Below are 16,819 nucleotides of genomic sequence, written 5' to 3'. Positions count from 1 at the left end.
TAGTTATACTACTAATTTCTCTTAGTTCATTGAAAAGGGTTTGTGCTAATATTGTTTGGACAATTAAATGCCTATATCTTGTACTCTGAGTAAGTTAGAAATAAGAATACACAATGTATTAACCATCGTTACCTCCCTATTATTGTGTTTTGAAAATTTATTTTTTCTCTTTAAAAGAAAAATCATTAAAATACCAGGTTTGTGAAAGGTTCTATTTCATTGTAGTGCCTTTTTTTATTGCTCATTGGTAGAAATAACTTCAGTATTGGTTGGTGAAGTTCTTTCCTATGACAAGACATATATTAAAAAATATATGAAATCTTTTAATAATAGATTTGGGGAAACATGAAAATAATGTATTTCTCTTTTAAAAATTTTAGATGGATTTTAAACAGTGGGTTATTATATGTGTAGAATTTTGTGGTACTATATGTAGTTATGATTAACTTGAAGTGTTTTTCATTTTAGATTTCCAGGTCTTGCAAACATTAGGTTTGCTTCAGCATCAACAAACTGTTCATGGAAATTGGTTGCTATATGTCTTGTTTACAAGTCATTGGAGTTAAGCACAGCATATACGAGCTGAAAAATCAAATAAGGAAATGAATGACATCTTTTGACAGTTCTAAGTTTGCTTGTAAGTTATATTCAGAGTTAGCTTAAACTGATTTAAATGTTTAATTACAAAACAGTGTCGTAACACATAGAAATGCACAATTCAAAGTTTTCATAACATCTAAACATACCATTGAATATGTGATATGGTCTAGCTTCATGTTAGTTCTATCCCAAAACAGGTGAAGAGCCCCCCTATGTGTTTGTTTTTAAGTCAATTTAAAGATTCTTTTTTTTGTCTTTTTGAGACAGGGTCTCCCTGTGTAGTTGAGGCTGGCCTTGAGCTCACTTTGTAGCCCAGGCTGGTCTTGAACTCACAACGTTCCTCCTGCCTCAGCCTCCCGAGTGCTGGGATTACAAGCATGTGCCACCATGCCTGGCACATTTCAGTCAATTTCAGTGATTATTGCAGCAGGCATTATACTGCATTTTATAAGACAAAAAATTTGACTTGCTTTGACTTATATTTTAATGGTAAGTATATTTCCAGAGACAAAGGTGTTGGTCAGTATGGATAATTGTGGAGCATCTCTGGATGCCAGAATAATTTTTTTGTCTCATCACTGGAAACTTTCCTGAGTTTCTTACCTTTCTAGAGTCTGGAATTTGAGTTAAATCTTGCCACTGAAGATGTTTATATGAACAGAAACAAAAGCAGTGGCCCATACAGATAAGGTTATAGCTTTTAATCTCATTATTGTTAGTTTTTCTTATCTCTTTGCATAATATACCTTTTGCTTTGGCTTTTTTAAGGCCTTGAGTATGAATAATATGTAAGCATAATTCCTAACAGAATGCATGTAAAAGGCTTATAGGAAAGAAAATGTCATACCTTTGTCCTGTAGTTTAGGAAACTGTTTAAGAATTCTGTAAAGAAGTAAGTTCTTTTATTTTAGTTTCTTGCTCTCAACTCTATAGCCAAGATAGCCAGGCAATTAATAAGTAATATAATAACGTATCAATATACTATAATTAAAAATGAGTATTACAAATATATTGAGTAATTAGCACTCCAACTCTAAATTTCTTGTATCTGTTACAAACTACAAACCATGAAACAATTTTTATTACAGTATCCCAAAAAGGAAAAACATGCATTGGATTTGGCATGAATTTTTAAGGATCTATCAGATGACCTTTTCTGAATGTGGTTTCCACTGTTTATAAATACTTTTTGTGGTGCTAGAAATCATATTTTTGAAAGGTTTGGTTTTTCAATGTGTTGAGATTTGAAAAAGATATTAAAAATAATACTTGAAAAGTTTTAAACAGTTTGATTTGTGAATGTGGTTATATTCAGTCCTATCAGAATTTTAAGTTTATTGAAATTAGTAACCAAATATCTTTTGTTTTTATGTCTTGCAAAGGGCTCAAGCCAGTTTTTAAGTTGGCTTGGCAGAAAAGTGAAAAGAGGATGCTCCACTTTAACCGATGTCGGCATCTGAAACAGATAACACAGAAATGTTTCTCTGGTCCACATGCTCAAACGGAGAAGCATGCACAATTATTTCTTTCAAGAAGCTTTGTAGTCACAGAATTGAGGAATTCATGGCATTCAACCCACTCTCTTATTGGAGACAAAAATATTATCCTGATGGGAGCTCCTGGTGCTGGGAAAACAACAGTGGGCAGAATCCTAGGTCAGAAACTAGGCTGTTGTGTCATAAATGTGGATGATGATATCCTTGAAAAAGCCTGGAATATGAGTGTGTCTGAAAAATTACAGGATGTTGGTGATGAGCAATTTTTAGAAGAGGAAGGAAAAGCTGTGCTAAATGTCTCTGCCTCTGGAAGCGTAATTTCCCTTACCGGTTCTAATCCCATGCATGAGGCTAGCATGTGGCATCTGAAGAAAAATGGAATAATTGTATACCTGGATGTACCTGTAGTAGATATAATTAATCGCCTAAAATTAATGAAGATAAATAGGATTGTAGGTTACAATTATGAAACACCTATTGCAGACTTACTTAAATTGAGAAGGCAGTATTACAAAAAATGGTATGATACTCGAGTTTTATGTGAAAGTGGGGCTTCCCCAGAGGAAGTAGCTGACAAAGTGTTGAGTGCAGTTAAAAGATACCAAGATGTTGACTCGGAAACATTCATTTCCACAAGGCACTTTTGTTCTAAAGACCATGCACAGAAAGTTTCAACAAAATTCTTTAGTGAAGCTGTGATTGAGGGCTTAGCTTCTGATGGTGGACTCTTTGTTCCTGAGAAGGAGTTCCCAAAATTAACTTCTAGGGAATGGAAAAGCCTTGTAGGAGTGACCTACGCAGAAAGGGCACAAATACTGTTGGAAAGGTGTATACATCCTGCGGACATACCTGCTGCCAAATTGGGAGAAATGATTGAAACTGCTTATGGGGAAAACTTTGCCTGTTCAAAAATTGCCCCTGTTAGACATCTTTCGGGCAACCAGTTCATCCTGGAGTTGTTTCATGGGCCAACAGGATCATTTAAAGATTTGTCTTTACAGCTTATGCCTCATATTTTCGCACACTGTATTCCACCGAGTTGCAATTATATGATACTTGCAGCTACTTCAGGAGACACAGGGAGTGCAGTCTTAAATGGTTTTAGTCGCCTTAATAAGAGTGAGAAGCACAGAATAGCTGTCGTCACATTTTTTCCTGAGAGTGGAGTAAGTGATTTTCAGAAAGCACAAATCGTTGGTAGTCAGAAAGAAAATGGATGGGCAGTGGGTGTCTCATCAGATTTTGATTTTTGCCAGACAGCTATAAAAAGAATTTTTAATGATTCTGATTTTACTGGCTTTCTTACTGTGGAGTATGGAACAGTCTTAAGTTCAGCTAATTCCATAAACTGGGGCCGACTGCTTCCCCAGGTAGTATATCATGCTTCTGCATATCTTGATCTTGTAGGCCAAGGATTTATTTCTTTTGGAAGCCCAGTAGATGTCTGTATTCCCACAGGAAACTTTGGTAACATATTAGCAGCAGTATATGCCAAAATGATGGGGATCCCTATTCGAAAATTTATTTGTGCTTCTAATCAGAACCATGTTTTGACTGATTTTATAAAAACGGGGCATTATGACCTACGGCAAAGGAAGTTAATACAGACCTTTTCTCCATCAATAGATATTCTCAAGTCTTCCAACTTGGAGCGACATTTACATTTGGTGGCCAATAAAGATGGGCAGTTAATGACAAAACTATTTAATCAGTTAGAAAATCAACATCATTTTCAAATAGAAAAGATTCTGGTTGAGAAACTTCAGCAGGATTTTGTAGCTGACTGGTGCTCTGAGGGAGAGTGCCTGGCAGCTATTAACTCCACCTACAATACTTCAGGGTATATTTTGGATCCACATACTGCTGTTGCAAAAGTGGTTGCAGACAGAATGCAAGATAAAACTTGCCCAGTGATTGTCTCATCGACGGCTCATTACTCAAAGTTTGCACCTGCTGTCATGCAGGCTTTAAAGATTAAAAAAATCAACCAAACTTCATCAAGTCAGCTTTACTTACTGGGATCATATAACGCATTACCTCCGCCACACGAGGCTTTACTGGAGAGAACAAAACAGCAAGAGAACATGGAATATCAGGTTTGTGTAGCTGATACGAATGTCCTCAAGAGACATGTGGAAAAAATAATCCAAAATCAATTCATAGGAAAGGTTCCTGAGTAAAATATTTTTCTCCTGATACTACGCATGCAATAATAAATCTCAGAAGTTGATTTGGAGTACAAAAGCATTTTTGTTTATTTTTACATAAATGTGTATATGTATGCCTGTTAACTTTTGAAAATTCAGTGGCCTAATCTCTGAGGCTGATCATTATATCTGCACTGTACCTTTCTAGGTCCTTAATCTATAAGTGACAAACACTAGCATAATGGATGAGACCTTTGCTGTCGTGCTTTGTGCTTAGAAGAATTTCATCAGTTTTTACTGCCTCAGTTTTTACTCCCACTTATAAGAGCACCAAAATGGTATTCAATTTGGTAATTAAAAATATTTATAATTATTAAATTCAATTTTAAATAATTACATTCAATTTGGTAATTAAAAATATTTAAGCACAGTTGTTAAGTACTACAGCAGGAACCATTTACTATTTTCCTATTGACTAGAAAATGAATTTACTGCTCAAAACAACTAATTTGTAAGGAGGAAGTGGTAAACTAATCTGTTAAGATTAGAGTCAATGTTTTTAACTCTTCAAACTCCATTTTGAACTACAATTAATTATGTGTTTCCCACATTGTCCAAATTAGGTAAGTGTCCTGTCTTTCTCTTGCCTTTGGATGTGTATAGTTAGGGTGACAAAGTTTAAAAATCAAGACAATATTTAGGGTTTTTTTTGTACTGGGAATCAAACTTAAGACCTCATGCTTGCCAGGCAGGCACTGTGCTGTTGAGCTATATCCTTGGCTAAGACAATATGTAAATATAGGATATAACAGTCAGTAGAAGTGCTTAGTGGTGGGTTCAGAAATAAAACAACCTATTTCAAGGTGAAAACTTTCCAAAATAAGAGTATCTAAATAAACATATATGTGCAGAAGTTGTAGACAGCACCTCTTGTATTTGAGGTGCATTCCTACGTAACTTGTGTATTATGAGTCTATTCAATGGACATTTGGTAGTTAAGCTCACACAAACCAATGTACATAATTAATGTTTCTGTATAATAACAATAGATTTAAATGTCATTTAATTTGTGAATTTAGTGGGTGTTTTATTTCTGAATTAAAGATTGTCACTGGCAGGACCCATTAGTGTAATAGGCTACTCTCAACCACAAGATGGCATTCCTAACATTATTTGTCTTTGCTGATAACAGTCTTGCTTCATTTCATGGGAGAGCTACTTCCATGAAGAAATAATTTAATCATGAAAATAATTTAACCTTAATGAGCAGGAACAATTTTTAAAAAATTTTAAACCAGTCATGTTAATGTTAAATTTCCACCTCAGCTTTTAATGTTAGTTTGAAAGAAATGAAATGGAAAAACAGAAGCAGTTACAAGAAAATACTGGAAGATTAAAAGTTGTGAAAATATTTATGTATTATTTTATCATTTACTTTTAAGGCTATTTCAGTGGATGATACATCTAGAAAATGGATCTAAATGGGTGGGACTGTGTTTTTTTAAAAAAGGATTATTTTTGCTCAGGAATTACATTTGATGAGAGAACACAAAAGTTCAATCATGTACAACACAAGAGTTATTGCAAGATAGAGTGTAAGTGAAAAGTAATAAAGCTAAGTGCTGTGAAACTTAAAGGATTACTATGGAATAACCAGAAAATATTCCAAAAAGGACATTGATCTTTAGGTGAGGCTTGAAAAATGGAGAGATTTTCTAGGGTGAAGGAAAGAGGAAAATGTTTTATGGAGATGCCAGAGTAGTAGAGGTGAAATTCTTGAGTCTGCCTGCATTTATTTGTGATCAGTTCATTGTCTTCATTGTCCAAATGGTCATTTTATGTCTTCATGTTTTCTCAAAGCCAACTCTGGTTTTTCCCTCTCAGCAAATAACCTTGCTCCATTGGAGAGGAATGAGTTACCATATCATCCCTCACTTCCCCTCATCAAGTGTTTAAATCTGCACTGTAAGCATCCTTTCCTCTTTGATTGGATTAGGCAGTAGGTCTTTCAAAAGCCTTGCATCCTGTTCCCTTTAACCAACTCAACTGCATTATCTACCTTCTCTCCAGTGTAGCTTTTCCTCTCCAATGGGTCTTTCCTTTTTGTGACATTTGGATACTCTCTTTTCATAGTTTAGAAAGCATAAAGAGCCAAAACCTCTCTGAACACCCACATCTTTCCATGTCTACTTTTCTTTATGCTCCAATCAAGGTTAAACACTATGAAGACTTGTTCACCTGTATGTTTTCCTCTTTCTTACTCCATGTACAACTTAAGGATGAATAATAAATACCTAAGTGCTCACAACCTTCCGAGTGGTGAAGAATAGACTCATTCAGACAGTTGGTTCCTGCTGTGGTTCTTTGACTGCATTTACTTCTCTCTGCTAGAGATACCCATTACTGTAAATTTTCTACTAATCATTTAGTTTTTAGACTCTTAATTTTATATAAATGGAATCATATTTTATGTTTCCATGACCTATATCTTTTGCTTAGAAATTTTAAAATGAAGTCAGCCAGATGAGTTAAGCCATGTTTCATTGATTTTATTAATGATATTTTGTAAGTACCTCAGTGTATCCATTTACCAATTAGTGGGTATTTATCTAATTTTTGTCTGTACTGGTGTCTAATAGATAGACTGTTTTGTAAAATATGTGTGGCAAGTCAGTGAATATGGACTTTCATTTGTGATTCTAACAACATAAGGTTTTCATATCTTGACATTCAAAATTGTGGATTTGTGAATGAACAAACATCAATTTTTTATAATTTAGCTTTTTGTCTTTGAAATTATTTTATAATATTATATGTATTGTAAATTTTAAGATTTTTTTAGTAGCAAATAAGGTTTTAAAGTTATATATTTTGGAAATCGGAATGTTCAGAGTAGAAGAGACAGATTGCTTTGTGTGACACTTTAGAATTTAATAGCAGTTCACTTTGAAACAATTGTGGATGACATACACTGTATCTCCCAATCCAGTAAATGACTTACAAATACTTTGTAATTTGTACTACTTAATTAAAAAAGAAAAGAGAAAAATAAACAGCCAGAGTACACACACAGACTCAAAGTGGCTGTTTTTCATGTGAGCATCAAACCCTTGGAAATATCATGCTGCACTGTTTTTGTCCTCAGCCAGGAATATAAGTAAAATGTACAAGGAAATACTTATTTGTACGGGTCCTACCTGCGCATTCCAGCCACTAAAATCAGTTTTATCTCTTTGAAACTTTGACTTTATAAACAAGTAGTCTTCTTAAAAAACAAGGTCTTCTGACTCAAAAAGCAAAGCCAAGAAAGTTGCCAGTGTCATGGAAAAGGAGCATCCCAAAGATAAAAGAACTATTTTGATGAGAGCCCAACAAGAAAAAGTTGGGATTGCTCCCCATAGAGAGATGCTTTAGTCAAATTAGCTGTCTTTGTTTTGTAAATTGAGATATTTTATCTGTTTCTGAATTAAGATTTTTGTCATCTAATTGGTACTAAAAATTGTTTTGAGAAGCCACTCCACTAGAGTCTTACACAGTGGTGGTACATAAGTCATCATTGTAGTCTCTTGAGACTTTCATGTCCTATAAAATGCAGAGTTGTAAATGACAAACAATTTACAAACATTAGGAGATTTTATACTTTTAACTTGATTCATAGTGGTTTTTTTAGTGAATGAATGTATTTGGTGAAAATTTCTAGAATAAATCAGTTTTATACCTTGCGAGAATAAACACTGCTACCTCGTGAGGATTTTTTGTTTGTTTTATAAGCATATGCTTTATTACTATTTTTCAAAATGGGAACTGTGAGGTGGGTATTCTGGAGCTCAAGAGAAATGTCTCTAGGAACCTTTTTGAACAATTAGAAGAAGTAAAAAAAAAAAAAGAGAAGGAAAGCAAGAAAAGAAACCAAGCTATTCTTTCTGTTCTTCAGTTAAGGCTCAAATATCAAGGTGGGTGTTTATTTATTTATTTATTTATTTATTTATTTATTTATTTATTTGAGACAGGACCTTGCTGTATACTGGCTTGAGCTTACTCTGTCCTGTCCTGTCCTGATGGCAGTCCTGCCTCAGCTTCTTGAGTGCTGGCATTACAGATGTGTGCTCTTATGCCCCTGCTCAGTGCGTTAATTTTTAATTGGCTAATTTTCTTTCAGCTTAAATTAGGCTTACTTATATTCATGATGACGTTAAAATTTAATTTGTAACTATCTGTCCACCAATATATGTGTTTTTTTTCCTGAAACTTTGGAAAAACCAATTACTTGATGCATCCTTGGTAGCACATGCCCCACGTTTGCAATTCATGCACACTATATCATTTTTTCCTTCATTAGTCTCAAAATTGAATTGGCTTTTATTTGTCTTATCTAATTTTAGTCCCAGTGTCTGTTAAGATGCTGTTGATTGTAATTGTAGAAAAATGGGTAAACAAGCTGGTCTTGGGCTCAGAAGTGGAGTTGGGTAGTGGTGGAGTGGGATTAGCTGCTACTAAAAGAAAGTCTTTGATCTTCATAGGCTCAGTGGATATAAAAACTGATAGATGACCTCTTTTGAGACAGGAAAATCCATTTTAAATTTCTACTATAGGAAACACAATATAGTGTTAAGTGTTTACTGGAAGATTTTAATTCTTACACAAATTGGGTCTTTTCTGGATAATTAATCTGTATCCTAATTTTTTTATATGCAATAGATGAGCAGGACTGACAGTTTGCCCCATTCTTTGTACAGTGTACAGTTAAGTACTGCTGATTTTGTTCATGGTGCTGAGTAGTCAATCTCCAGATCTCATTTGTGAGACTGGAACTATACCCATTAAAAAGCTTCCCATTCCTTGTTGCTCCCAGCTCGACAACCACCATTGTACTTTCTGTTTCTGTGGGTTTGACAGTTCTAGATACTTCATACAAGTAGAATCTTGGTGTTTACCTTTCTGTGACTGATTTAAAACCATAGTGTCTTCTAGGTTCGTACATGTTATACCACATTTGTTTATCCATTTATGGAACTTGGGTTGCTTCCACATTTTGGTTACAGTGGATTACACTGCCATGTACATAGTTATGCAAATACACCCATACTCTCAAGACCCTGCTTTCAATTTTCTTGGTTATATACCTTAAATGGAGTTGCTGAGTCATACTATAATTCTATTAACTTTGATGAATTCTTCACAAACTTTCTGCTGATGAACCAGTGTTAATTCTACATTCATAAGTAATCTAACAGTTTTATCTTTCTTTGAAGATTTTCCTCTTGGAGTCCTCTATCCTGTTCTAAGGCATATTATAGTATAAAGTTTCCGACTATAGTAGGTTTTAGAAGTGCATGGCCTGAATTGCATTTATTTAATATGTATACATGTGTATCTACCTAATTACATACATATCTAGAGATAAATATATAACTAGCTCTCTAGATATGTATGCATACATACACAAAATAAATGAGCAGATAGTCACATGTTAGGAAAAGTATTAGTAAATCTAAATAAAAATTTAAAAATAAAGGAAAAATACCAACTAATATTTATCACTGAAGTACATCATCAGTTACAACTCTAGGTTGTCTATGGATATAAGAGGCAAAAACTGATGGAAGCATTCTCTGAATATCAATTGATTATATAGAATTTATAGAAAAATATAATTTAATAATGTGTTACACATTGATATCAATAAAATTTATAATAAAGTTATGTATTCCATACACTTTTTTTAAGGAGAGCCACTTACTTTTAGTGTACTGAATATGTGGTAAACACATAATCTTAACATTTCTAAAACGTGGAAAATTTTGAATTCTAAAATGCATTTATCCTATACATTCTGATAAGGGGTTGGGAACTGATTTATTGTAGCATAACAAGATCTTGAATCTCTTACAGAAAATATGTGAGAAGAGGTAGTATTTTACTTCATTTTAATTGGTCATTAAAGTGATCCAGTTTCCCAATTTGACAAAATTTAAGATTGTTTATATTTGTTTTGAATTTTACAAGGCTCACAACAAGTAGCAGAAAATTTTGAAAAATTTATATGCCCTTGGTAGTACCTTTTTTCTGGAACTATTTCCCTAATTTGCTTGAAATTTTAAACATAATTGGTTAACATAATATTTAAATAACTGCCCAAATCAACATGGGTAATTATCAGAATATGCACCACTTCTTATATAAATTCCACATGTGTGTAAAGTTCTTTATAAAAATGTAGTACAATTCTAAAAGATCCTAATAGCCTTTTATTTTTATAAAATTTTGTACCTTTTCCTGAAAAAGCCATCAGTTCAAGAGATACCTCCATTAAATTTTATAGTTAACTATGAAGAAACACAGAACATCTTTCTCTTGAGAAAAAATTGAGTATAACAATATTCTTCTGGCAGCAAAGAGAAGGAAACTATTAGTTTAAATCAGGTTGAGAGCATAAAATTTCTTCAGGCTAAAAGCTGTACCTACCAGGATGAAATTTTATGGAGAAAACAAAACTATTCTTTGAGATTTGCAGGTCGCTCTTGTCAAAGAGGTTAAAAAACACAGGAACTTTATAATTTTGAAAATTTTTAAATATTTTATATTATTTTTTCCAAAAACTCGGATGGTAAATGTGGCAAATAAGAGGTTTAGAAATTAATTTTGTCTGTGTACAGAGTTGATCAAATTTAAAGGTTCTATCTTCTGCTAATTATAAGAAAATGTACAAACTAAATATAAATTTATTGATCTATAAAGGTTTAAAAATTTTGCCAGTGACTACAGATTTGGTCTTCTTCATCCAGGATTCTTCGTCTCTACAAAACAGTATCTAAGAAATGCAATGAAGTCGGTAGTTTACTTAATATATGTGAAGTCAAACCAAAGAGAGAAAGATAATGTTAAGGTCTTTTCCTTTACCTAAGGTCTTATCTTTACCTATTCCACAATAAAGAATGGACAGAATCTTACTTGTTTGATCAATCAATGTCATTCTGAACAATGCTAGATAAATCTAACAATCTAATTGATCTAGCTAAATCTAATTTAGATAAATCTAACTAACAGCTAAATCTTCATGTTTGGGTGGCAGTTCACTATACTTCAAGTTTACACACTTTGGTTGAAAATTTTCAAATTTTTCGTATAACAGGTTATAGCCTTGATCCTTGGGAAGCTTATGGAGAACTTATACAAGTAATTCAGCTTACTACAATCTAGAGCAACAAATATGATCCAGACCAGACAGAAACATAGCATGACCTTTGAAAACTAAATGGATACTAGTGCCCCTTCAAAGAACTGTCCATTAGTATTTGTTTCAATCTTTGAAGAAAGATTACACTTTTGCACAGATCTCTTACAATGCTGGGAACAGTGAGAAGGGCACCTGTTAAGGCTTATATTCTAGATCTAAAGCCTCAAGTGTTCATAGATGTGACTGGATCATGTGTGTGGTACTGGATTAAGGTCATGAGAACTAGATTAATCTACTGATTGGTTTGGCAGAGTTTTGGGTTTAGATCATGGGCAGGCCACCCTTTGTGTGGATAGTACCAACCAGTAGGCTTCTAGTTTGAATGGAATAAAAAGGGAAAGGAAGGCTTCCTGCTGCTTTTTTCTGCCTGCCTTGCCATGGACTGTTTCTCCTCTGCCATGCCCCTCTGCCATGCCACTCTGCCTTGGGCCCAGCTGACTATGGACTGAAACTTCTACAAACTGAGCTAAAATAAACCTTTCCTCCTTTAACTTGTGGATGTTGGATATTTTGTCCTAGTACTGAGGAAATAAGTACCATCTCAATTGTCTCCTAGGCCAACTTGCATATCCCATCTAGCAAAGCAAGACCACAGAGACAACTAGACTTACCCCTTTTGAAAGGAATTTTAAGGTTCATTTATTTCTATGCAAAATATTCCCAGGTCATTTTAGCCTTCTCATTCCTAGAAGTTTGTCCAAGTAATCCCTCTATCTGCAATGTTCCTAATGGCTTTTGTGTTTTTGAAAATTGGTGTCCTGGGCATTGGCCTGACTGATGCTTCCCTAATCCATTTCTAGTTGTGATAGTCTTTTACATCTGAGGCTGTGGGGTGGGACACAAGAAGAGAGACATCAATGTCATATACTCTGGGGTTAAGGTATTGTAGAGGAGATGATCACATATGTAGGAGCCAAGATTTAAAAGTCAAGTGACAGTTACATAAACAAATTAGTGGCCAGAAGGAGCAACATAACATGAAAGGTAGTATATAATGTTCAGTTTGCCTGGATCTGTGTGGGGTTGTGAAGATAAACTAGAAAATCAGGCAGGACCCATGAGTTTACACCTTTGTTAAAGCTATGACATGTCACTGAAGAATTTTATATGGAATGCTATTAGAAAGATCATCCTGGCTACTGGGTAGGGGGGAGCAATTCTGTCTCCAAGGAAGGGTGGCAGATCAGACATACATTGCAGAGGAGAAACAGTTCACATCAGACAGAAGATAGCAAAACAACAAAGGGATGACCAGAGCTTATTCTATCCCTTATATTTTATTCAGTCTACTCAGGGTGGGTAGCACTTGCACCATTACTCCTAACACCCTTGATCCTAGTATTGCACCATGAGTCAATCCCAGTGTCACATTCTGGATCCAGCCACTCTGAAAAGGTCCCACAGGCTTTGGGGGGAACATTTAGACACAAGCCATAACATTCTGCTCTTGGTCTTCCAAACACTAATGCACATCCCTTTATACAAAAGACATTTAGTCCATCTCCAAGAGTTGCCAAAGTCCTAACAGTTTCATCATTGCTGAAAAGTCCAAAATCTCCTCTGAGATTTACGGCAAACTCTTAGTTGCAAGCTGTTGTACAAATAAAAAGAAATTTGAACACTTTCAGTATTCAATGACACAAGGTAAACATTGCCATTCCAAAAGTTACAAATGGGAATACAAAGGAATGGCACCAAAGCAAGTCCAAAATCCATCAGGGAAAACATTAAATCCTGTAGTTCCATGTGCAGCATCCAAGGCAATGTGTGGCAACACGTGAACTCCAAAGGGCTTGGGTGCCTTCACCACTATGGCACTTCCAGTGCTTGTAGCTCCCATGGCTTCTCTCTTGGTCTTTCTCTGCTGCCTTCTTGCAGTTTTCCTCAAATGACCTATGCTCCTGGCTTCTCCAAACTTCTGGGGTCTCCATTGCACCTTTGGCTTCACATTTACAGCTTCCTACACTGCTCTTTCAGGAGCACACTGCCTGGCTTCTCAGGCCTTCTTCTGAAATCTGAGTGGAAGCCTTACTGATCCCACAACTCTTGCATTTGGCGCACATGTAAATCCAGCAACACATGGGTGATGCCAAGATCTGCTACCAGTTGAAGCAGTAGCCAGATTTCCTTCCGTTTTGGCTGTAGGGATCAAGTGCATGGGTCACTGAGCACTCTGAACCCAATCATGAGGAACAATTTCCCTAGGTTGCTATCATTCTGAAACATGATGCTCTGAGGCTGTCTTCTTTTTCTTTTTCTTCTTTTTTTTTCTTTTTTTTGTGTGTGTGTATGTGTGTGTGTGTGTGTGTGTACCAGGAATCAAACTCAGGACCTTGTGCTTGCCAGGCAGGTGCTTATGCCACTGAGCTATATCCCCATCTCTGAGGCTGTCTTCTTAAGCAAAGTCTTTCACCTTTGCAATCTTGAGGTTGTGAAGGCTAGAGTCCTGCTTGTTTTTGTGATGTCCTCTGGTCATCTTTTCTGTTGTTGTCTTCTCAAATAATTCACTTTTTCTTGCTAGTGTTTTCAGCAATTCAATTTTTTCTCTGTTTTATCTTTATAGGTCACAACTTTACTGGAGGTTCCTTTCTGGCCAAACTCATAACAATTTTGAATCATTCTGCTGAGCTCGTTGCTCTTGATTCTCAACATAAATCTGGCTAAAAGTCCCGAACAGTATCTATGCCATTACCTCAACATTAGATTGTCTTGAAATTTCTCATGTAAGATTAGTCTGCTACCCTTAGTCTCAGCCAAAGTCTCTGGATATAAGCAAAATGCAGACAAACTTTCTGACAAGATATAACATGCATTTTCTGGAGTCCAGTAGCCAATGCAGTCTTTCCTCCCAGCAGAAAGCTTCTGAGTCTGGCTTTTACTGGCAAACTTTCTATCAGCCTTCTGGTCTTCTGAGTTCTGACCAGAATATCCCATCAAATACCACATAAGGCATTTCAACTCTACTTTTTCAGCCAGCATCACCAAACCTTTCCAAACTCTTCCCATAAGCCATTCTCAAAGGCTTGTAAACCACACAGTGTGATAGAGTCACATCTACAACCCCACTTCTGGTACCAAATTCTGTCTTCTTTACTTTTCCCTCATTGCTGAGACAAAATACTCAACAGCCAAAGTTAAAGGGCAAAGTATTTATTTAGCTCACAGCTTGTAGAGGTTTTAGTCCATAATTGGCTGGCTCCATGGCAGAGTGGCTGGACAGGCAGGCATCACAGAGGAGAAATACTTCATGGCAGACAAAAGGTAGCAAAGCAACAAAAGGATGGCCAGAACTCATTCTTTCCCTTATATCTTATTCAGGTTACTCAGGGTGGATAGCACTCACACCTTACTCTAGTGTCCTGGATCCTAGCATTACACCATGAATCAGAGGAGACTGATTCTCATGTTTAATTCATTGAACATTCAAATTTTACTTTCTTCACAGGGTTCCAAACTCTTTTCAAGAAAGGGAAAATAAAGTGACTCAATTACTAATTAAAGCATCTGATGATTTAAGAGTATTTTTACTGTCAAACAAATGAAATTATAGTTCTGGCTCTAACTTCTAAACTATCCTGCTAGTCTTTCCTTGATATGTTTTACTAAAACTGACTTCCTAAACCCTGCTCATCTCCTTATCATCATTTTAAAGTTGCAATTCAAGATTTACTTCACTTTATTATTCCCTGAGAAATCACTATACCAGTTCATTTTTGTTAGTGTTTATATATTGTTTATAACTCCTCTATGATTAACTTGCTAAAATGTTGAATTTCTTTCTTACGAATAGCTATTATTATGACAATTCAATAACAAATTTCTTGTTACCCATCACAGTGTCAGGATGTTGTCTAAAGGGCAAATTCTTAGTTAATTGATTTTTTTAGTATACTTCATTCTGATAACTGGCAGAAAAATAGATCTCATAATAGATTCTTGAATTTTAAGCTTTTTTGGCAGACTTAAAATATTTTTACTTGTAGTCATTTTCTAAAGTACATAATAAGATATTCAAATTTTCTATGGACATCATGTTTCTTCAGTGTCAGCTCCCTCTTTTTTTGTGTGTGTATGCATTTAAACAGGATAAGGTATCATAGGAAAGTAGGTTAAAAGGATCCTTTCTTTTACTTTTTTGGTGATCAGAAAAAAATGATGAACAACTCATAGCTGTCTAAAAATTTCCCATAAAGTTTACTCTTCAAGGAGATATAGAAAAATGTTATGTTTCTATTTTCTTATTAGTGTTCTAGTGCTGACTGTACCTGTATGTGTGATATCCATTTACTATTGATGACAATACATGAATTAGGCATTAGAAAATTATTGAACTCTTAGGAGACTTAAAACTAAGGCTTATATGAGCATAAAGGTACTCACTGACAGCACCTTTCTAAACTGAACAGACGTCTGTTTCTTTTTTTTTTTTTTTTCCGGTACTAGGAATCGAACTCACAACCTCGCGCTTGCCAGGCAGGTGTTGTGCCACTGAGCTAAATTCCCAGCCCCCAGATCTCTGTTTCTTAACTTATAAGATTGATAAATTGCCTACAAAGGGGATTTGATAAAATAACATATACACATTATTGTGAGGAGATATTTAAAAGAATATGTCACATTGTTCTTATGAGTGCTGCTACCATCTTAAATGCAGGAGAGCAGTAATCTTCTTTCTCAACAGCAGTTTCCTTTCAGGAATGATTTTAATGTAATGATTTTAATATAGAAGAATCTCTATAACTTTCTATAAGGTTGTTCTCTGAAATGAACAATAGTTATCAACACAAATTGAATGGGAGGGTATGATTTTAAATGCACGTTTATGTTTCAAACTGTTTTTATATTTACTGAATAGTGTCTTTTTCTGATAACGTCAAACATGAGGAATGATCTAGAATTTAGGACTTCGAATGAGAAAGACTCAAAAGTTGTTGAAGGTACAGTGAGTTATTTCAGTAAGAATGTGTATATTGAGAATTACTAAGATCACTTTGGTAATTTGTTTGCATAGCAATGTCTCTACACTGAGCTCAAAATTTTTATTGCCATGAATTATGATAGTCATTTTAGCAGAATATTGCTTTAAATTATTTACTCTGATGTTGCAGATTTTCAAATACATCTTGTGAAATTAATTTAAGGCTACATTACAACTTTAAGTGTCAGAATCATAAAGCTTTAAAATTTTTTCCTTGTAGTAGGATCTTCATGACTGAAACCTATTTAGAAAGGAAATTTATTAAACCTTGCTAGTATATTCTCATTCAGTCTTTTTTATAGAGATAGTTTTGCTTTGTACTCTCATTCAGAATGGTCACTGCTAGTCTTATTTGCTTATT

The 16,819-nt window shown here is 34.9% G+C and overlaps 1 protein-coding gene across 6 annotated transcripts in view; it reads left to right on the top strand.

Annotated features, from left to right (window-relative positions):
* Thnsl1 (threonine synthase-like 1 (S. cerevisiae)) overlaps nucleotides 1–9,942 on the top strand; it is a 38,928-nt gene extending 28,986 nt beyond the window's left edge. For all 6 annotated transcript variants that reach the window (XM_013515491.1, XM_013515492.1, XM_005386903.2 and 3 more), the window contains 2 exons: nucleotides 469–637; nucleotides 1,983–9,942. In XM_013515491.1, coding sequence (XP_013370945.1) covers nucleotides 607–637; nucleotides 1,983–4,276 — 2,325 coding nt within the window. In that variant the 5' untranslated portion in view covers nucleotides 469–606 and the 3' untranslated portion in view covers nucleotides 4,277–9,942. The remainder of the gene's footprint in view (nucleotides 1–468; nucleotides 638–1,982) is intronic.
* Nucleotides 9,943–16,819: the final 6,877 nt, after the last annotated feature.

Source organism: Chinchilla lanigera, unplaced genomic scaffold (genome assembly GCF_000276665.1).
Source record: "Chinchilla lanigera isolate Chin_1 unplaced genomic scaffold, ChiLan1.0 scaffold00028, whole genome shotgun sequence".
In the NCBI taxonomy this organism is placed as follows: Eukaryota; Metazoa; Chordata; class Mammalia; order Rodentia; family Chinchillidae; genus Chinchilla; species Chinchilla lanigera.
The sequence above is the reverse complement of the archived record's forward strand: the minus strand, read 5'-3'. Positions and strand labels throughout refer to the sequence as shown.